General features: G+C 38.9%; 4 protein-coding genes and 1 non-coding gene across 6 annotated transcripts; 3 read left to right on the forward strand and 2 right to left on the reverse strand.

The window, feature by feature from the left end:
• Window positions 1–467: 467 nt before the first annotated feature.
• LOC120015574 (non-specific lipid transfer protein GPI-anchored 13-like) lies at window positions 468–1484 on the reverse strand. The gene is made up of 2 exons (XM_038868061.1): window positions 1038–1484; window positions 468–819 (listed from the first exon to the last, which is right to left on the reverse strand). The coding sequence occupies exons 1-2, from the start codon at window positions 1384–1386 to the stop codon at window positions 572–574; spliced, it is 597 nt and encodes a 198-aa protein (XP_038723989.1). The 5' UTR covers window positions 1387–1484; the 3' UTR covers window positions 468–571.
• Window positions 1485–6842: 5358 nt separating this feature from the next.
• LOC120014651 (AAA-ATPase At4g25835-like) lies at window positions 6843–8702 on the forward strand. Its single transcript, XM_038866663.1, has one exon. It carries the CDS (start codon window positions 7013–7015, stop codon window positions 8546–8548), a length of 1536 nt encoding a protein of 511 aa, XP_038722591.1. The 5' UTR covers window positions 6843–7012; the 3' UTR covers window positions 8549–8702.
• A 1766-nt stretch (window positions 8703–10468) lies between these two features.
• LOC120015313 lies at window positions 10469–11058 on the forward strand. The gene has a single exon (XM_038867685.1). The coding sequence runs from the start codon at window positions 10541–10543 to the stop codon at window positions 10976–10978; it is 438 nt and encodes a 145-aa protein (XP_038723613.1). The 5' UTR covers window positions 10469–10540; the 3' UTR covers window positions 10979–11058.
• A 5443-nt stretch (window positions 11059–16501) lies between these two features.
• Window positions 16502–16583, reverse strand: TRNAS-GCU. The gene has a single exon. It is a non-coding gene; the product is annotated as a tRNA-Ser (tRNA).
• Window positions 16584–16717: 134 nt separating this feature from the next.
• Window positions 16718–19692, forward strand: LOC120014411 (RING-H2 finger protein ATL43). Of its 2 annotated transcripts, XM_038866359.1 has the most exons (3): window positions 16718–17645; window positions 19111–19129; window positions 19471–19692. In XM_038866359.1, the coding sequence occupies exon 1, from the start codon at window positions 16892–16894 to the stop codon at window positions 17591–17593; it is 702 nt and encodes a 233-aa protein (XP_038722287.1). In that variant the 5' UTR covers window positions 16718–16891; the 3' UTR covers window positions 17594–17645; window positions 19111–19129; window positions 19471–19692. The 2 variants fall into 2 exon arrangements, with proteins under 2 accessions (XP_038722287.1, XP_038722286.1); XM_038866358.1 differs by lacking the exon at window positions 19111–19129.
• Window positions 19693–22116: the final 2424 nt, after the last annotated feature.

Below are 22116 nucleotides of genomic sequence, written 5' to 3' on the forward strand. Positions count from 1 at the left end.
TCGAATTTATATCATATTGAACATCCAAAAGTAAACGGTCATTTTGAGATCACCTTTATAAATAAATAAAATGGTGCAAAATAATGAAATATAAGAACTGGTCAGGCTTTTGTTGCTAGGAAGCCCAAACTAAAGCCCATGGCCCAAATTTCTCTTGGGCCTTGAGTATTAAGGGCTTCCACCCAGCCCAAACTGGAGTGAGCCAAGACCTAGTCCAAGGCCCAAAAGTTCTGGTGGACCTTGAGTCTGTTCCAGCCAGCCCAATGAGATTATTCAAGGTTTCAACTTTCAACTTCTCATATTAATTTATTTTTTTAAAAAGAGGTAGGAAGGGGGATTCAAACCCTGGTCATCAGGGTAATACACATCATCTTTATCACTCCAAATAGTCGCTCGAGTGTCTCATATTAGTTACTACTTACTACCACAAGGATTAAAAATAAGAAATCTGAAATCATGAAACAAAGAAGAAGTGTTTCTCTATAAGACACAGATTTATTATGTCAATCAAATCTGGCAAATAAAGCTCCCAGAAGAGCCAGAGCACATCTCAGGTAAAAGTAGTTAAATTTTACATGAACAAGTAACTAGAATTATTCATGAAGCACAGAAATAAAACCCCACCAACAACAATGTCTAACCAAAACCATCTGCCATTTCTGTAACAATGTCCAGTACTCTCCGGTCGAGGAATTGTACTAGAGCTTGCTCCTTCTCCGGTCGGACTAATAGCCGGACTAATGTTAGTATGATTTGAACCATTTGAGAGTTGATAGAACACTTGCGCTTCTGGTGAGTTGGGAGGCAAGTGTAGAAGTTCTGCACATATCAATCAAACAAACAAACCACAAACATTACAGATCAAGTAAAGTTGATCGAACAATCGAAATAATTGAAAATCTGTCGAGTGAGTGTGCATATTGGAACAATTTTAACTTTGGATTCTCATGTTAAAAAGTTTAAACATTTGTTGACTAAGTTGGACCCGATCAACTATTTCGATGACCGAAAGTTGCATTATCCATGTTACTGCTTACCGGGGCACTTGGAAACATTGGCAGATGTGTGGCAAGCAGTAGGGAGTCCTAAAGCAAGAGTGGCATTGATATTGAGACCCAGTTCAGGAACATTCCTGTCTCTGATAACAACACACAAGCACTTCTTGTTGCTCTTCAGAACTTGCTTGAGACCACTGCAACAGTCTGGTGTTGGAGATTTTGCTTCACCACCAACATAAGGCAGACATGTGGCCAGTCCCACCAGTTGGTCTGCACACTCCTCCCTGTCTTTGCTTGAATCTGCCATTGAAATGTCAACATGAATACTTGACACTAACACTAACACTAGTAGTACTGGCAGTGGTTGTCCTGATGAGAAACTCCCCATTTGTGTAGTTGAATGAATTGGCTGTGGAAATAGATATGAAACAGAGAAGGGTATGAACCCAATTTATTTATGGACTTTGGGGGGGAGTAGGTGAGAAGAGGGTGATCAAGTAGATTGTATAATGTGTCAAGCAGGGATTGATGATAGGAGATAAAGTGAAATTATGATGTTGTGCATATTTTTATGTGTATATATATATATATATACATGTATGTATTGATAAATCTAAAAGTTAAAGGTGTAGCTAGCTACTTGATTAGTTTGGACCAAATATTCTTATGTTCAAACACATTGGAGGCAAAGGAAGAGGGATTGATGATCATGAAGTTGCAAGACAATATATATTTATGTAAAAACAGGAGAAGATGTGTAAAGAAATGGAAGATTGTAGGTTGATGAATAGCAGCAGCACTAGCATAGTGCGCCACTTTCACCAACCCCGTCAATGCCCACAACAATTATACCCTTTTGGCTTTTGTGAACTCATACCTAGCCTAAGGTCATCTCACAAACCTCATTACATCATTCAAGCACTTTTTTTTAAAAAAAAAAACAAGAAACAAGAAAGAGGGAAATAAAAGATTAAATCCCAAATCATTCAAGCACTTGAATGCCATTGCATTTACAAAACTTCTACTAAGCCAATGTTGCCATCAGAAAACGTGCTTCTAGTGTGTTTTCCGTGTTTGTATAATAAATCCAACTCAAACAACTTGAAGAAGTACTATCCGCTAGATCTAAGGCACACATGGTTTTATCCTTCTTAGTTCAGAGTGATTGAATATTTACTTATAAATCATATCAATGACGGATAGGAGATACCATGTTTGACAGCCCATGACTTTTCAAAGTGTTTTATTAAGACGATTCACATATCCTAAGAACCGGTTGTGAAGGGCAACAACAATACAACATCCTGCAAAACTGGGTTGGGCCGGGAGGCATAAGAAATGATTTTAGGCCATTAAAGCCCACAAGAAGTGGATCTAGTTCAAGAATACAAGCCCAAATCTTCTAACATAGTAAAACTTCCAGGCCCAAGAGAACAAGCCCATTATAACATTAATCAGTTTGCACAAAACACTTGTTTGCTATAATCATGTCATAGATAAGCATCTCAAATGCGCAGAAGTCATATGTTATGATGCAACTGCACCTAACCTCCAATAATGTGGACACACTTTCTGCGGCTTTAGTCCTGCCATGAATATATATAGTTCAGATCTTGTGGGACCTTTTCCTTCCCTTCTTTCTTCTTTAAAATTAATTTTCCGTACAATGATTGAGCCATTCAAGCCTTCATCACCCCCTATCTATGCCTGAAAATACTTGCACACTAAGGTTTTAAAAATTAGTGCACTACAGATGACTCAGCTAAGGTGATTTCATTATTCAGGAGTGACTCAGCTACCACATGCAAATCATGTCACTGTAAAGCAGCAGTAGAATCCCAAGATGGATCTTTTATATTTAAAACCCTAAAGTTAGGTTAGTGAGGTGCAGCTTCAATGGTGGGACGCATGAGGCTAGGTGCCCACTCTCTCAAGTCTCAATCACTTGCCAATATCTCGGGTTATCTCTTCGGATTTAAGGCATACACAGCTCGAGATCGAAAGTTCAAACCAACCAATTATGATATTTTATTGTGGAATCCCGATTCCATGAGTTTGTCCCATTTTTGAGTTCCTTCCTACATGGGTCGTCCTAGTCTTACCTATCGTCAGCGTAGTGCGAGCTATTCTAAAGAACCAAAGTTTATGCGCACTCAACTATCGAAAAGGCATGTTGGATTGAATGGTTCCTCGGTTAAAAAAAGAGTGTCCGGTCACTCTTTTTATATAAATCAATCAATTTCCATTTAGAGATGTCATCACCCAATTAACTATAACTTTTAATATTTAAATCTTTAATTGGGATTGGGGAAGAGACCCATTTTGGGCACAGTCTGTGACCGACCAAACCATCTTAAGTTTTCAATTTTGTATTGTTTAATCCCTTTTTGATTGGCACAATCTATTGTCTTAAATTAGTCATGGGTTACCTCAAAATCTGGTCTATAGTCGGTGATACGTGGCAGCACCACACAGGTCCACCTTTTATTGAATGAATCTTAGCCATTCAAAATCCCACCTGCCCTTTGGAAGTATCCTTAGCTGGATTTTGAAAAAGCAACAATCTTTAATCAAAGTTCTACACAAAACCCACTAATAAATTGACCATTAATCTCTCTATATAAACACCATCTTCATCACAACTTCAAGAATTACTAACAAACACAATATACCAAATCTTCAAGAAAATCAAAGCAATCTGTCTTCAAGGAATCATGGATAGTTCTTCCTCTCATCAGTCAAGCCACCAACAACAGCAGCAACCATTGCCTTTGCACTTGTGTTTCTTCCTGCTAACACTTCTAATGTTTGTTGGGCTGTCATGGTACATAAACTATGAGCCTGTTTTGGAGAGCATATTTGATCAAGTGAAGATTTTTCTCATAGTGTCTCCTTTGGTGCTTCTGTTGGTTGTCCACTGGATTTCAAGTGATGAGAGAGGGAGATTCTCTTACTTGATTCCATTACCAGAGAGAGATTCACTCCATAGAGCTGGAGGGACTCCATGGGGAGTTGGGCTTATGCTTGTTCTTCTCCTTTTCATGATCTCTTACCAGTCTTACTTCCAAGAAAGATGGTTTCCTCTTCTTAGTAGATAGTGAACTTCTTTGCTTTCTTTTCTTTTTCTTTTTTGGGTGGGCTGTTTATTCTTCACTTAATTAGTTGGTATCAAATATCAACTCCATGTAAGTTGTAATATTGGTGTTATGTAGGAATTGTGTTGTAAATGGGTTTGTTTTCTTTTACTTTTGTGTGTCTGTCTTTAGTTTGATTTGAGTTTATTGATCCGTTGGATTGAAGATTTGATGTTTCAATGTTTGACCAGATTCATACATCGAGCACCTATTATTTTGCTTTTCCAAAAAGTCATTCATCTCAATAATGTTCTCACAAAAATACGTTTAACTACGAAGTTACTATGAGATATTTTATTTCAAAAATACATGTTGTTGATGATTAGGAATTGGAATCATCTAGGCATGTTAACACATATCATCAACACCTGATGTTCTGTTGGACTGAATTTGACGTTCCTGTAAGAAAGTTGAGAGCTGTGTGTGCCTAATCGAAAACAAGATGGATGGACATTGAATTATTGAACCATTGATGAACTAGATGGGATGGGACATTCACATCTATAAACAATGGGCCTTTATGCATCCACTGTTTCATTAGGGCTTGGGATGGATCTCAGGCCCATCAGTTCGTGCTGCAGAGTTGTATTAGAGGGAGCCTCGGCCCAGCATTTGGTCCAATCTTGTCCTGCCTTTGTTCCTTCTTCATGACTAGATGGCCCGTATATCAATACTTTGGGCCGAGACCCGCCAGAAAAGATCTATATAAGAATAAGATACCATCTGGATGAACTTTTCTCCGCCCTTCTTTTTTGCAGGATAAAAAAATGGAAGATCGATAAAATTCTTCCCAACTAGACCGTTAAAACTTGCCACTTTTTTTTATTTTTTTTTGTCGAGATCCTCCTTGTGGTTTAGACCATTTCGAGATGCTTCCCCTGTTCTCCCGTGGTTCGAAAATTTTGATAGACACTCCTTATACTAGATTTATCTGTTGTGAGATCACTTCGACTATTTCTTCTTAAACTAATTAATGTGATGTTTGAGAACATTGTTGTTTTTACATTTTCCCAAGAAGGTGGTTGGGGAGGGAGGTATTATTAGAAGTGAAAATATAATTTATTATGACAATATGTAATTTTAGGCTTATCTACTGGCGAAAAAAAATCATATCAACTATGAAAGAGAATGAATGAAGAGATCTCACAATATAAAACTAGTACAAGACTAGTTTCTCAACTCTGAGAACTCCAGGAGATGTACCTAGAAATCACGCAAGGTATTATTGAGAGACTAGTTTCACAATGAAAGATGGATAATATTCTCCTCAATTAGACCATTAAAACTTGGCACTTTTTTTTTGTTCTGTAAATGAAGAGAAAGAAAGAGAGAAGAAAAATGGGTGTTTATATAAATTGAGAGACAACATGCACATGAATGTAGATATATTCCCCGTTTAAAGCTCATCTTTAGTGGTGCTTTGTCATTCTCTTTTAACATTTCAGCCATGACTAAAGACTAAAGTTGCTAGAATCAGTCTGATGCTTTTATATGCATATATACTACCTTATAGCACAAGACTTCAAATGTAATCCAACAACAATGTTTTTCCTTAATTTGGCAACTCTATATCTTGAGCACATTATGAAATTTGAGCCATTTGATCTTTGACAATTGGGTGGAGGCTAGCTCTTTTTGATTTGGCTTTATTTTTGATTCTTCTATGAGGCTGTAACTCAGCTTTCTCACAAGGCTGACCTATAACTCTCAACCTTATTATGCCCTATCTCCTCCATATATGCATGCTCTAGTGGCTTTTCATGTGCGTGTCAACCCAAAACCCTAACTTTAATTTCTTTATTTTTCTTCACTTTCTTTCCCTTCTTTTATTCCTTTCTCAAATCTCCACTATTTTTACATAGCTAAAAAATTAAAAAAGGTGACAAAATGCATGTGTAGGAAAGCAATTCACACCCAACACTGTATATTATTGCTCAAGCATTCATGAATGCTTTTCTTGAAAGCATTTTTAGACCTAATTTTATGGGAAAGAACTACTGTGTAAAATGAGACTTTGTTTTAAAAGCAAGAGTCACCATGGAAAGCCACAAAAATCACAATCCATAAAGAAAAATTGGAACATTTTCAGTTTCTCTTTTATCCCATAATCACCTATCCTAAAGAAAAAAAAAACCCACCTAGCCCTTTTTCTTTGCATCACTACCCTAACAATATTTAACAAATGAATAACCAAAAGAGCATGGAAGGACATGTCAATCTCCAAATACTATTTAGTAGGACCATAAACTTCTTGATACCCATCTAATGTCTAACTTCTTAGCATAATATTTCTGACATTTGAGATTGTGATTCAGAATTCAGTAAGGAATTTTAATGGAAACCAAAGCAGAGCAGGAGCTAATCATTATGGTCATCATCATATAGTACATGCATATATATGCCCCAAATCTCATGATAAGCATACCTTCAATCAGATCCCATGATGAGAGCAATTATTCTGGAGAACATTCTCTGACATCTGAACAACAATTACAACCAGAAAACAAAGCAAAAGCATATTTATCAGTAGTGAAAGAAGAAACAAAAGCAAGTTATGTTAAAAGCAAACTAAAGCCCCTGTCCCGTGCACCCCCTAATCCTTAATTATCTTACTCTGGCTTCGGAAAACTGGAAGAAAACCTCATAATTCATCAAGTCATAAAGAAACAAAGAAAAGCAAAAGAGAGTAGAATAGAGTAGTCGGCTTCACCTTTAGCTTTATCTTTACTGCATGCTTTATTCATTCTCAACAGTGTTAATAGTGTGTGCTCTGTTTCTCTCTGTTTTTTCCCACTGTTATAAACAAACAAACAAGGCTTGGTCAGTAGTCACACACAGACAGAGACAAATTCAGTATTCGCAAAGAGAAACAATCAAGAAATGGAAATCCTCTCACAGATGTGGTCGCTACTCGGCCTTCTCACTGTTCTCCAGAACATCCTGCCATCACAGCTCCTCTGCCTTCTCCACTCCTTCTACGAGTCTCTCCAAGACCTCATCTCCCCTTACTCCTACTTCGAAATCCCCGAATTCAATGGCTACTGCGGCGTTGATGTGAATGACCTCTACCGTCATGTTAGCCTTTACCTCAACTCCGTTAACCCCTCCGCCTCCTGCCGCCGCCTTACCCTCTCTCGCTCTATATCCTCCAACCGGATTACCTTCACTGTAGCTCCCAACCATTCCGTCCACGATACCTTCAAAGGCCACTCCGTCTCCTGGACGCATCACGTCGACACCGTCCAAGACTCCTTGGAAGAGAAACGTAGCTTCACTCTCACGCTACCGAAACGACATCGCCAAGCGATTTTGACACCATACCTGGAGCAGGTGACTTCACGTGCTGAGGAGTTCGAGCGTGTTTCGCGTGAGCGGAGGCTGTTTACTAACAACGGTCACGGATCATACGAGTCCGGTTGGGTTTCCGTTCCCTTCCGTCATCCTTCCACGTTTGAAACACTGGCGCTTGAGCCACAACTCAAGAAGCAAATCACGGACGACTTGACGGCGTTCGCTAATGGCAAAGAGTATTACCATAGAGTGGGTCGGGCATGGAAGCGCGGGTACTTACTGTACGGCCCGCCCGGGTCTGGCAAATCGAGCTTGATTGCAGCCATGGCTAATTACTTGCGCTATGACGTTTATGACCTTGAACTCACCAAAGTCACCGACAATTCAGAGCTTCGAGCTCTACTCATTCAAACCGCAAACCGATCCATCATTGTCATCGAAGACATTGATTGTTCAGTCGATCTAACTGCCGATAGGATGTCAAAATCAACAGCGAAGAAATCACAACAGCCGGGAGCGAAGAACAGTGTGGAGGAGACCGGGAGAGTGACGTTATCGGGCCTACTAAACTTCACCGACGGACTCTGGTCATGCTGTGGAGAGGAGAGAATCATAGTGTTCACAACGAATCACAGAGAAAATGTGGATCCAGCACTGGTCCGATGCGGGCGTATGGACGTGCACGTGAGCCTCGGCACGTGCGGGGTTCATGCGTTCAAGGCCTTGCTGGCGAACTATCTTGGGCTGGACTCGCACCCGTTGCTGGACGTGGTCGACAGTTGCATAAGATCCGGTGGGTCCCTGACGCCAGCTCAGATAGGGGAGATATTGTTGAGAAACAGAAGGAATGCTGATGTGGCGATGAAGGAGGTAGTGTCAGCAATGCAGGGGAGGCTGATATTAACTGGAGGGACTCGGAGGGATATAACGGAGTATGATGATGGAGTAACAAGGTCGCCGGAGAGTGTGCTGACTGCGGTGGGGTCGCCGGAGAATTGGGAGTCGTCGCCAGGGAGGTTTGGCGGGAAGAAGAGGAAGCAGGAAGGATGTAATTGGGATAAGAGGGTAAATTTCCTTGTTAGATTAAGATCTTTGACCAAGTCAGACTCTGGTAGAAGCAAATAATTAGATTCTTCTTGATGACTTTTCTTCTTTTTGACTATCTGTATTCTGTAGTCAATAGCACTTGGGCTGGTTTAGTAACTTTTGGTTGTGATGGTGTAGATTAATTTTCCACCAAACTGAAAGTTAATCCCACAACAAAAAATGGGTATGTTTGTTTCATCTTGGTATGAATTATTTCATTTTTTTTAAAATATTGTTGAGAAATATATTTCTCATTGGAATCGAACTTTGAACACACATATGTTTAACTTAACCCATTGTCAACCGAACAAACTCTCTTTGATGCATGAATTATTTCATTGTCACACTGTAAATTATGCTTAAATATATATGCCAAGAGACATATGTTTGTCTCTTTTTCTTTTTGTGTAGCCATCAATCGTTCAATAATTACCGATTAATATGATATGTTATCATCAAAAAAATTGTCATATTTTAATTTATTAATGAATGTTCAAACGTTGTAAATCGATAACCTAAAGTTAGAATTTGTTCCCATTTGATTATTCGAGCATAATTTTCATGTTTCGGTCAATCATTTAAATTTGGAAGTGCATATTTATTCCAACATCATTTAAAAAATGGAAATATTGACCGAAATAGGGAAATACTGTTTGTATTATCAAATTTGAATAAATTTAAACTTTAGATTATTGACTTGAAAAATTTAAACATTTCGTGATGAAATTTAAAAATAACATATTTTTGAATGATAACATGTTATATTAACCCAATAATTATCATTTTCCTTGTCTAGTTGTCCTCGTCTATTTGGATTCCTTCTATTGTCTTCCATAATCACTCAAACTAGACATACCCAACACCCAAGTAGGGTAAGCTGTTCTAAAAAAGAGAGTAGTAACTCTTTTTTTTAAATATTAATATTTTTAAAAATAATAAATAATAATGATTTTAAATTTAATATCATGTTTTATGTGCTCAAATTAATTTAAAAATACATGAAAAACTTGAGTTATTCTAAATCGTTATATAGAAAATATGTAACATGTTTTTTAAAAAATATAGTCATTAAATACATGTGTCAAAATTTTAGATATTTTCTCTTCTTTTTTTTTTTGAATATTTTATACTTCAAAAATAAAAATAAGAAGGATGAACGCTTCTTTTTTTAGAAGAGCAGACTAGCCAATCCCCAAACAATTACGGGGCATTTAATTGACATTTTGAGGGGAGAATGAGATGAGTCGAAGGTGAGAATCACTCATTCCCTCTTTTAGTTGAGTTTGTTAGGGTGAAATCTCAAACTCATCCCATCCTCATCACCTCCTTATGAAGATTAACCAAGCTCACTAAAATGATGAGATTGACTAATCTCCACAAGGGAGAATGAGTTTGATACTCAAAAGACTATTATACCCCTTATTAAGAAGTATTAACGACCATTAAATTAATCTATTTTTTATTTTTTTATGTACAAAAAATTGGGTTAATACCACTTTTGCATATCGAAAGATAGTGAATGTTTTAATTTGCACACTGTTGTTTAAAATGTTTCAATGTGGTCACCCAATGATAAAATTGTTTCAACTTGCTTTCTCGGACATATTTTCTCACTTTGGGGCAGTCAAACTGCACATATGACACGTTAACTGTCCAAATATTGATTGCCATATGTGGAGTTTGACTGTCCCAAAGTGGAAAAATCTGTCAGAGAAACAATTTTATCATTGAATGATCAAATTGAAACATTTTAAACAACTGTGTGCAAATTGAAACATTGACTATCTTTCAATGTGTTTGCAAAAGTGGTATTAACCCACAAAAAACTAAGTAGTATGAAATTTGTACAATTAAAATTCTAACACTTATCCTCACTGTTCATTTCATATCAAACATGATAATATTCATCTCATACTAGCCTCATAAATGGACACGTGTCATCCATAGCCTCGTTTTTACGCCACCGGGAGCCGTAGATGAGTGCCGAATAGATAGGGAAATACAATCAAACCAACCGACAGAGAAGGAGAGATGGGGGTGGTGATAATCGACGGATCGACGGTGCGTGATTTCGTGAACGACGAGGCGGTCTTCAACAAGAGCTTGGATGATAGCTTCGACTCTCTGGACATCAACAACGATGGGGTTCTCTCGCGCAGTGAGTTGCGCAAGGCGTTCGAGTCACTGAGGCTAATCGAGGCCCATTTTGGGATGGACGTGGCAACCCCACCCGAGGAGCTCACCAAGATCTATAACTCCATCTTTGATGGCTTCGATCTGGACGGCAGTGGGACGGTTGATAAGGAGGAGTTCAAGGGAGAGATGAAGAAGATCTTGCTTGCAATCGCTGATGGACTTGGATCTAGCCCTATCCAGATGGCTCTTGAGGATGATGAACAGAGTTTTCTCAAACAAGCCGCCGATCTCGAGGCTTCCAAGCTCCAAAAACCTCCTCCTTCTGCTGCTTGATGTGATTTTGTTTTTAGTCAATACTCACGACTCTGTTTTATCATGGACTTTGCTCCTCTTTAATAAAAACACAGATATTTTGTTGAATAGAGTCAAAGATTTACCCAAGATTTACTTTATTGATTGAAGACTTTATTGACAAACTCAATATTGATTGAAGACTTTCCTTAATTGAAGATTCGGCAATCAATATTGATTTGTCTAAGTTCATAATTGATGCCTCAATTGTTGACTAATTGATGCCTCAATTGTTGACTTTGATAGTGACTTTGATAGAGATTGTAATTACGTAGATCATTGATTGTAAACCAATGTAATAGCTATATAGGTGTTTCCCACTTCAATAAAAGATATTGATTGCAAAATTAAGTTGGTATCGGAGCAAGGTTCTCTTAACATACTACCTCTCCATCACCGTAGCTACTAGGGGCCGACTGCTCCAACCATCCGACAGAAGCCGATTGCTTCGTCCATAACAGGTGCCGATTGCACCATTGAACCAGAATCTCATCCAGAAATTACAAACAACTCATGGCTGAATCCGGTGCTCTTATAGTTCCACCTGTGGTGACGCCAACTCAAGAACCAACCTCTATTCCTTATGGGATCAAACTGAATGGCTCAAATTTCACTCTTTGGTCTCAGGTGGTTACTATGTTCGTTGCTGGACGAGGAAAGATGGAATATCTCAAAGGTACGACCTCGAAACCTACTGTTAGTGACTCTACATATAACAAGTGGATGATGGAGGATGCTACTGTAAAAGGCTGGCTTATTGGCTCTATGGAGGCCGATATAATGAATCTTTTTATTCGTTTACCCACTGCAAATGATGTTTGGGATGCTGTGTCTCAAACATATTTTGAGGGTGCTGATAAATCTATTTTGTATGATCTGTCTCGAAAAGCTATGACAACTAAGCAGGCAGGGCGACCTGTGGCTGCATACTATTCCGATCTTAAGGTTATTTGGCAGGAGCTTGATCATCGTCGTCCAATTACCTTTACTCAGCCAGATGTGATTAAGACTCGAATGGCTGAAATTGATGAAGATCGAGTCTATTCTTTTTTGGCTGGGCTTGATGATATATATGATTCTGTTCGGGGAGATATTCTTCGTACTAATCCTCTACCTGGACCTGATAATGCTTTCTCAACTGTGAGACGTGAAGAACTTCGCCGGAATACAATGATGTCTTCAGAAGTTCCTCAGATGGCTATGGCAGTTCGAAAATATGGAACTCCAACAAGTTCTTTGTCACTGTCAGTACCTACTGGTGGTAAATGTACTCATTGCGGCAGCACCAAACATATTGTAGATACTTGCTTCAAAAAGCATGGATATCCCGAGTGGTGGCAGGCTCACAAAGAGCGATTACAAGCTCGAAAAGGTGGTAAAGTTGCACTATGCACCTCACCTACAGTCCCAATGGCACCGACTCCTTCTTCAATGGATACCATGGCTTCCACTACTCCAGTTGATATCACTCACTCTGTGGTAGAGCCTACTCTTCTCCAACAGTCAGGTAGTGTTGGTCTAGCCCTTCTTGCAACAAATTCTGAAAAAGATCCCGGTTGGATTCTTGACTCTGGTGCGACTAATCATATGACCTTTGATGCGTCCTTATTACATGATGCTTGTTTACCAAATTGCTCTACTGTCACCAATGCCAATGGTGTTTCATATCCGGTTACGGGCGCTGGAAGGGTTAACTTAACTCCTTCATTATCCTTGGAGCACACTTTATTGATTCCTGCTCTTTCCAATAATCTTTTATCTGTGCCACAAGTTACTACACAACTAAATTGTTTAGTATTAATATATCCTACTTTTTGTTTCCTTCAGGATCTCTGCAGCGGGGAGATAATTGGGCGTGGTACTAAGAGAGAGGGATTATATTATGTGGAAGATGTTAGTATGGGACGATCTCTATCAGCAAAAGGGTCATCTAGGGCATCAGAAGATCAGATTCGGTTATGGCATCATCGTTTGGGTCATGTCTCCTTTGGTTACTTGAAATATTTATTTCCTACTTTATTTTCTACATGTGAACCTTCCAATTTTCAGTGTGATACATGTGTTTTGGCCAAGAGTCATCGTGCTACTTATTCTGATAGTTCTAATAAAAGAGTTGTGCCTTTTGCGTTGGTTCATTCGGATGTTTGGGGACCTGCCCCTGTTACTACTTCTACTGGCTTTAGATGGTTTGTATTATTTATTGATGATTGCACTCGTATGACTTGGCTTTACCTTATGCGTCATAAGAGTGATGTGGCTGCTTGCTTCCGCACGTTTCATACCATGATCAAAACACAATTCTCTGCTAATTTACAAGTTCTTCGATCTGATAATGGTGGTGAATTTGTAAATCAGGAGTTACAAGCTTATTTTCAGACTCATGGAATTTTGCATGAAACCACTTGTCCTTATACACCACAACAGAATGGTGTTGCTGAGCGCCGAAACAGACAAATTTTGGAGATTACACGTGCTGCCCTTATTGGAGCCCACATGGCACCACGTTTTTGGGAAGAAGCTGTTACCACAGCTGTATATCTTTTGAATAGGGTACCCACTCGTGTTCTACAATTTCAGACACCACTTGATAAATTGGCATCCTATGTAACACTGCCATCGCACCTCACACTTCCTCCCCGGGTGTTTGGTTGTGTTGTGTTTGTACATTTACAGAAACATCTCCGCACGAAACTTGATCCTTGTGCCCTCAAGTGTGTATTTGTCGGTTATCATCCTTCACAAAAGGGTTACCGTTGTTTTCATCCTCCTACAAGTAAGTTCTATGTTACTATGGATGTCACCTTTTCTGAACATGAAATGTTTTTTTCTTCACCCAATTCCACGCTTCCGGGCCCGAGTGGTGATACTGTTGTTGAAGCTCCAAATTGGATGGAGTTGTTTCCTGATCCACTGTGTGTTGCCGATACTGTTGCTGAAGCTCCCTCTCTCTCATCTTCGCTAGTACCCACTCCCGATACTCCTCGTACAGATCCTCCTGAGGTAAGCATTGAGTCTGATGTTAATACTAACAATATTTGTGATAATACTTGTGTCTCGATTGAAGCTGACAGATACGTACTCCCACCAAGAAGTACTCGTGGTGTTCCACCAGATAGATTTTCACCAGAGGTTGTGCGAAAAGTGAAATATCCTATTGCTCAGTATGCATCCACTCACCGACTGTCAAAGGAATGCCGAAGCTTTGTCAGTAATATGACTGTCATAGATATTCCTACTAAAGTGCAAGAGGCGTTGTTGGATCCAAAATGGGCAACTGCAATGACTGAGGAGATGACAGCACTTGAGAAAAATCAAACTTGGGAATTGGTGGAGTTGCCGAAAGGAAAAAAAGCTGTTGGTTGTAGGTGGGTGTACACCGTCAAGTGCAAGCCTGATGGTTCGGTTGATAGGTATAAAGCTAGGCTTGTGGCTAAAGGATTCACCCAGACGTATGGGGTTGATTATCAGGAAACGTTTGCTCCTGTTGCAAAAATTAATACGGTTCGAGTCCTAATATCCCTAGCTGCAAATTTTGATTGGCCTCTACAACAATATGATGTAAAAAATGCTTTTTTACATGGTGAGCTACAAGAAGAAGTTTATATGTCTCTGCCCCCAGGATATGAAGCTCCAGGTGATCAAAGTGTCGTGTGTAAACTGAAGAAAGCCTTATACGGGTTGAAACAATCTCCTCGAGCTTGGTTTGGTCGATTCCGACTTGCTATGAGAAGATTCGGCTATAAGCAAAGTAATGCAGATCACACTTTATTTTTGAAAAGAGTTGGTGATAAATTAACGGCTCTCATTATTTATGTTGACGACATGGTAGTGACAGGCAACGATTCTGAAGAAATGCGTAAATTGAGAGACTATTTGTCAACTGAATTTGATATGAAGGATTTGGGAGGATTAAAATATTTTTTGGGCATTGAAGTTGTTCGTTCTGAGCAAGGCATATTTTTATCCCAACGAAAGTATGTGCTTGACTTATTAACAGAAACTGGTATGCTTGGATGTCAGCCAATTGGATCTCCTATGGAACAAAATCATGGATTGGAAGAGTCTTCGAATCAAACTTCAATAGACAAATTACGATATCAAAGGTTAGTTGGGCGTTTAATCTATTTGTCTCATACGAGGCCAGATATTGCATATGCGGTCAGTGTTGTGAGTAGATTTATGCACAATCCTGGTAAACAACATATGGATGCAGTTATTAGAATTCTGAGATATTTAAAATCTGCACCGGGAAAAGGCTTACTTTTTTCTAAGAATGGGCATGCAGACGTATGGGGCTATACCGACTCAGATTGGGCAGGTAAAGGAGACCGAAGAAGATCAACCACTGGGTATTTAACTTTTGTTGGAGGAAATCTGGTTACTTGGAGAAGTAAAAAGCAAAAAGTTGTCTCATTGTCTAGTGCAGAAGCCGAATACAGAGCAATGGTGAAAGGTATTTGTGAGTTGTTATGGCTCAAACGGCTTATGGGGGAGCTGAGTTTGTCAATTAAAAGACCAATGAAATTGTATTGTGATAATCAGTCAGCAATTAAAATTGCTGAGAACCCAGTGCAACATGATCGGACTAAACATGTGGAAATTGATAGGAATTTCGTGTATGAAAAGCTAGAAGAAAAAATAATTGAAGTTCCGTATATGAAGACCGAAGATCAGTTGGCTGATGTGTTAACCAAGGGAGTGTCAAATTCAGTGTTTGCTGATTCACTTGTCAAGCTGGGCATATACGATGTCTATGCACCACCTTGAGGGGGAGTGTTGAATAGAGTCAAAGATTTACCCAAGATTTACTTTATTGATTGAAGACTTTATTGACAAACTCAATATTGATTGAAGACTTTCCTTAATTGAAGATTCGGCAATCAATATTGATTTGTCTAAGTTCATAATTGATGCCTCAATTGTTGACTAATTGATGCCTCAATTGTTGACTTTGATAGTGACTTTGATAGAGATTGTAATTACGTAGATCATTGATTGTAAACCAATGTAATAGCTATATAGGTGTTTCCCACTTCAATAAAAGATATTGATTGCAAAATTAAGTTATTTGACTAAATATGGCAGTTTTAGATACTCAGAAGCTTCAATTATTATTGATTACATGTAAACAGACTGTTTTTCTTGCAAGATTCATCCATGGCAGCACAAGATTTTGCTCCTCTGTAGTAAAAACACAAATATTTGACTAAATATGGCTTTTTCTTGCAAGATTCATCCATGGCAGCACAAGATTTTGCTCCTTGTAAGAACACAAATATTTAACTAAATATGGCATTTTTAAGTGCGATCAGAAGCTTCAGTTATTCTTAATCACCTTATAACAAAAAAATCACAAAAATTGGCAGTCACAAAAATTGCCAAAAAAGATCGAAAAAATCACAAAAATTGGAAGATCGAAAAAATCACACAAAAATTGCCAAAAAAGATTGAAAAAATCACAAAAATTGGAAGATCGAAAAAATCACAAAAATTGCCAAAAAAGATCGTCGCCTGAGAGATTCGAACTCTCGCGGGGAAACCCCATGTACTTAGCAGGCACACGCCTTAACCACTCGGCCAAAGCGACGATGCTTGTTGCCTATTGCTAAGTTTTGAGATTTATATATAATATATTTTAAACAACGCAACGTACAAGGACACACGGACAAACGAAATTAGTGTAAAAGCGAAGTAGACAGGATAACGGACAAATTCGTCGGCTACGCAACCAATCCAATTCAAAGGAAAGGCAGATGGTCTGACAGGACTCACTACTGCCTGGGCCACCACCACCACCGTCCACCGCTAACCACACACCACATAACCCAACTCCAACTTCTCCTCCTCTTACAGTCTTCTGTTGTTCTCTCTCTCAGGACAGAAACCAAACCACAAATGTCATCTGCTTCCACCGAGGCTTCCACCACCAACCCCGTCAATGGTGGAAGAGAAACCTACTGGTGTCACGAATGTGACATGAGTGTTACTCTTGTTCCTTCCCCCAACCTCCTCTGCCCTCACTGCCACCATGATTTCCTTGAGCTCATGGACCGTCCTTCACCCACCGCAGAGTACAGTGATCTCATCGAATTCCACCGTCTAATTCACCAGTTCTCTGAACCCACCACTTCCACCAACTCGAATGCTGCTTCCAGGATCTCTGTGGAATCGCTCCCTACTATTACTATCACGCCTTCCCTCATCGGCGAGGTAGACGACGGCCTTATGTTCTGTGCCATCTGTAAAGACCAATTCGTTATAGACTCCGTTGGAAAGGAGCTTCCTTGCAAGCATATCTACCATCCTGATTGCATACTCCCTTGGCTCTCGTCTCACAACTCATGTCCTCTCTGCCGATTCAAGTTCCCCGTCGAGCAACGTCAACCTGAGATTGATGATTTGTTTAGAGATTCGGACCCTGACTACATGCGTTTTCTAGGATCTCTGGGTGGATTTGAGTGGGAGATGTTGGCCAGGAGGGACGGGTTGGCCAACCCCAACTGGGTTTGCCCTGATTTGTTGCGATTCGTGGGGCGTTCTACAACCGTCGATGGAAGGATTGGTCGGAATTGGACGGACCATGAGGATGCGGCGTAATGCTGCCGCCGATGCAGTGTTTTGTCCAGCTCCCTTCCTACTGCATTGATGTGTATGTTTCTCATTTCGTTCTTTCAGATTTTTTGCCTCGCTCGATTTATTTGCAGGTTTCGTTGTGTTTCTATGCTTGGATTGTAGTTTCTCTTTGGGAAGCAATGTCGGTCGTTTGAGTTTTGTTCTAATTTTATCAGTTATTCAATGTAACATGGGATTGGAGTGACGATACTGGCTAAAATGTACTGTTAAAATATCGCTAGTAGAATCTGATTCATAGTGAAAGTTTCCATTTCTTCCATGGAAACTTAAATTTGATTTCTGATAGATCTGTTTTTGACAACATTCGTGTTCTGCAACTCAGCTAAGTTGCATTTTGACCATTAGTCCATTACTATAGGGTATTATTCTGAACTTGCAAGTGTTTACATGGGGAAGTTGACTTCTGGACTTCGATTGTTTTGTCTCTGCAATATCTTTTCAGAGTTTTAGTAGGCATTACATGGAAGGGACACCGGACACCACTAGTTCAAGTTGTAAAGCTCCCCCCACCACCTTGCTGAATGTCCGTCTCATCCCCATTGAACAATAAAATAATGCAACCATTTGACGTAAGCTGGGTAGTAATTGAGTTGGGGAGGGAATTGGATATCCCACAGACCTGAAGTGAAAGGCCTTTTAGACATTGATGAAAGCTGCACTGGTGTAGCTAGTTGTTACATCACTAGTTTTCATATAGTACCAACTAGACAAGCTAACTTACAGGATCAAGTAACAATGATTGATGGTTTTTACATGGAGTAAGGATGCAATTACCTTTCAACTTTAATTTAGTAATATTATTTCATGTTTCCCTGCAAATTGAATTCTGTACTAAATTTGTGCTCTTTTCTGAATCCTTTTCTTTATGAAGAGCTATCCTCCTTGTCAAAATTTATGTCTTAAGAGAAAATTCAGTTCCAAAATATTGCAACATGTATAAAACTGCAACTTAATCCCATCGCTTGTAAATGTGATTGGTTGTGTACTCTTAGAGAGGTCACTTGGCTAGTTTTTTTGTGCAAGCTTCACTTCATAGTAACCATGTTCCAATTTGATTTACTTGAGAATTCATTTGGAATCTTTCTGTGAATGAGAACTGACCACAGCCTTTTCTGTCCTGTGCCCCCCTTATGTCTCATATTCCTTCTAAGCATTGGCATAATACCATATCATATTCCTTTAAGAATGTTCAAACTATTTAGCGAGAATGTCAAATCTTTGGTTTGGTTTGGTGTGGTGAGATTTTATGCATGCCAAGTATTTGTAGATAGGTTTTCTGGTCAAGAAGCATTTCTTAAAGATGACAACGTTTGAAGGTTGAAGTTGTTTGTTTCAATTTGGCTGACTTTATCTTTATTGCAATAAAATTAGACTAAAACTCCTAGAAACTCAAGCGGCGGTTCCAGCAACATAGAATTTAATCAATTTCTGTAGTATTTGTTTGAGAGGGGGTTATCTCACTGCCTTATTTTTCTTGCCAGATCCCAACAATTTGACTAGGTAACACTACAGCTTTCGTTTTCTGGCTTTTTCATTGACGCTGCAAAATAGCACACCATCTCATATTCATTTCCTTTGGTTATCAATATATATTTTTTTTGTTTTTTCTCACATGGGATTAGATTGATGACATCTTGATCTTGGTATGCTTCCCTGATCCAGCTTACTTAATTCGCCATAGTCTATAAGCTCATTTAGTTTTATGATTAATAAGCGATTTTTTTTTTTGGGTTTTCTCTTGCTGTGGAAGAAAAAAGTGTCTTTTACTCAATTTTTTTCAGATGAATCTCCCTTGTTCAATCTCATTACATGAATACTGAAGGGACTTGTTTTTGGTGCAGGTAAGGCATGGCAAAATGCTTCTCAAGGACTTTTTGAGATATAATTTGTCTAATGAAGTGTAAATTCACAGCAGATGATGATGGTGTTACCAATCTGATAACCTATTGTTTTGTGTGTCATTATTCATCATGATCTCTCTACACTGTATCCGAATAATCTGTAAACTATATATATATATCAGCTGGATTTTGGTTGAATCACCAGAGGATTATTAAGCTTCCCCTTGGCCTCTTTGGCATGAAGGTTTGTTTTTTTTAACTCCTAAAGGATGCTGTTTCACTGTTCAAGTTGAACTGACTATAAATATCATCATCTCCTGAACTGAAATCAATCAATGAACTCATCACTCCCCGGACTCTGATCCTCCATTTTCATCTGGCGACTCTATAAAACATTTCATCTAATTACCAGCAAATGCTCCTCATCGTTCGATAGATAACTTCCCATTAGACCATCTTGACAGCTTGAAAACCGATCGAAGACAAATATCATGATTTCCGTATTTTTGATTTGCAAATCTTTGTGGGGTAAATGACTAAATGGACAGCCAGCCACTAATTTATCAATAATAGAAGGGAATTATATATGGATTAATTTTTTTTCAAAAAAAAAAAGACCATAAGACTAAAATATAATACATGAAATGAAATGTAAGTTTAGTAAGAGTATATAAGAGAACAAACAAATAGGGGAGAGAGAATTGAAAAAAAATAATAATAAAGTTTTTAAATATCTTGACTTGATTTTCCACTATGATGGAGACCTTAGTGAAAATGTAGCTAATAAGATTAAAATGTGTGGATGAAGTGAAGGAGTGCATCCGTGATTTTATGCTACCGAATGATTCCTTAAAGTTTGAATTGAAAAATTCTACAAGTTGGATATAGGACCAACGATGATAATATGGTCCAAAGTGGGAGCTTCCGCCAAGTAGGAGCACCAAAAGGAGGGTTTTACGCAAGTTTCTTCTATTTGACCAAGTCAAGTCTCCGCAGCCTCCAAATAAAAACGCGACCTCTCAAATCAAATCAAGAAGAAGTCTTTGCAACTTCCCAAATCAAATCTGTAAAAAATCTCTATCAACCTCTTAAATCAACTCGGTGGAAAGGCGGCCTTCCATGACATAAAATCGAATCCACGCCTTCAAGGCACCAAGTTAAGTGAAAAGCCTCGATGACAACAAATTAAATCATTCCCTTCACGGCAACAAATCAAGTCAAAACCTCCACGACAACAAATCTAGTCAAGGCATCCAAAACACCAAATCAAAACAACCCCTCAACGACATCAAGTTTAACTCAACCCTCAATAATGGTTCACGTGGCTCTGGAGAGATGAGCCTACACATAGATTTTTCATATGCTTTTCGGAATCGATTAGTGTTTCATTTTTACAAAAAAATTACTGTGATTCTTCTTGATAGAATTCGTGGACATGACATCGTCTTTCAACTTTCAACGTAGGGGAGCTTTAGTCATACTCCGGTTTTTCTAAATACACCCCTTGTTAATAGTAACCTATGAAAACTTTAAACTTTTATAAATACACCCGAACTACATAAATATGAGACATTTTACAAATACACCCCTAAATTAGATCTGTCATTGCCAGTCATATTGTCTTCTATTGGGGTCATTCTCGAGTTGAAGTTTGTCGGAAAAGTGAAATTCCGGCTCGTAGTTATCCTAGAGTCGGTATTCGAGACCAAAATCATCCAAAAATGTCTTGTTTGGGATCAACCTCGGGTCATCAATTTTCGACAGCGACTTGATCAAAAAATGGGTGGAATGGAATCGTCTTGCCACGAGGAGTCCAAAGGTGGTGTCAGTTTCCTCAAACAGTGACCAGATTGTCCGGATAGGGTGACTTTTCTCGCTGTGGTCATAGACTTTCAAACGTGATTTTGACGATTACGGTGGACGAAACTCATCAGGGTTGGTCGGGTTTAGTTCGTGGTGGCTTGAGCTTCAATTTGGTGGTTGTGGTTATAGGATTGGTGCTCGGATGACGATGACACCATGGTTGGTTGTGGGTGTTCATGAAAAAGAAGAAAGAGATGGTGAGGGAGTGGAGTGTAAAGAGCATATGTATTAAAAAAAGACAAAGTCAACAAAGTCGGAATACACTTAGTAAAAACCGGAGTGTGACTAAAACTCCCCTTCGACATATTTGCTGTAGCAAGTCCAACACGTATGATGGGCTTGGCCCATAACAAATGCTATCATTGACTAGTCAACTTGAACATAGGACCATGCAACTCCTATTCTCCATCTAACTCTCTCTCGAGTCAATCAGACGCCCAACATTACCAAACTATAATTAAATAATTGGATGTTCTAGACTTTTTGACCTAGTCATAATATTAAAAGAAGAAGAAGAAGAAGAAATTTCAGTACACATACTTGATAAGAATGACAAATTGTCACGTGCCATTTAGGGTTCCAAGTTTGACCCGCAAAAAAGTCATATATGTGTAGCGTATAGATGTGTATATATATATACACAGAGAGGAACATCCCTGCATATATGCTTAAGTCTCAATATACTTGTATACACATATTACTCTGTTCCAAGAATCCAGGATTTCCTTCATTTTGTTCAAACAGAGAAGAAAGAAGAATATTACGGAAGTGATGATGATGATG

Source organism: Tripterygium wilfordii, chromosome 14 (assembly GCF_013401445.1).
Source record: "Tripterygium wilfordii isolate XIE 37 chromosome 14, ASM1340144v1, whole genome shotgun sequence".
In the NCBI taxonomy this organism is placed as follows: Eukaryota; Viridiplantae; Streptophyta; class Magnoliopsida; order Celastrales; family Celastraceae; genus Tripterygium; species Tripterygium wilfordii.

Bases quoted from the DNA above. Each gene is read 5' to 3' on its own strand.
- LOC120014651 (XM_038866663.1), top strand. From the start codon at position 7,013: ATGGAAATCCTCTCACAGATGTGGTCGCTACTCGGCCTTCTCACTGTT.
- LOC120015313 (XM_038867685.1), top strand. From the start codon at position 10,541: ATGGGGGTGGTGATAATCGACGGATCGACGGTGCGTGATTTCGTGAAC.
- LOC120015574 (XM_038868061.1), bottom strand. From the start codon at position 1,386: ATGGGGAGTTTCTCATCAGGACAACCACTGCCAGTACTACTAGTGTTA. The intron at 820-1,037 runs GTAAGCAGTAAC...TGATATGTGCAG, and splicing joins CAATGTTTCCAAGTGCCCCG to AACTTCTACACTTGCCTCCC.
- LOC120014411 (XM_038866359.1), top strand. From the start codon at position 16,892: ATGTCATCTGCTTCCACCGAGGCTTCCACCACCAACCCCGTCAATGGT.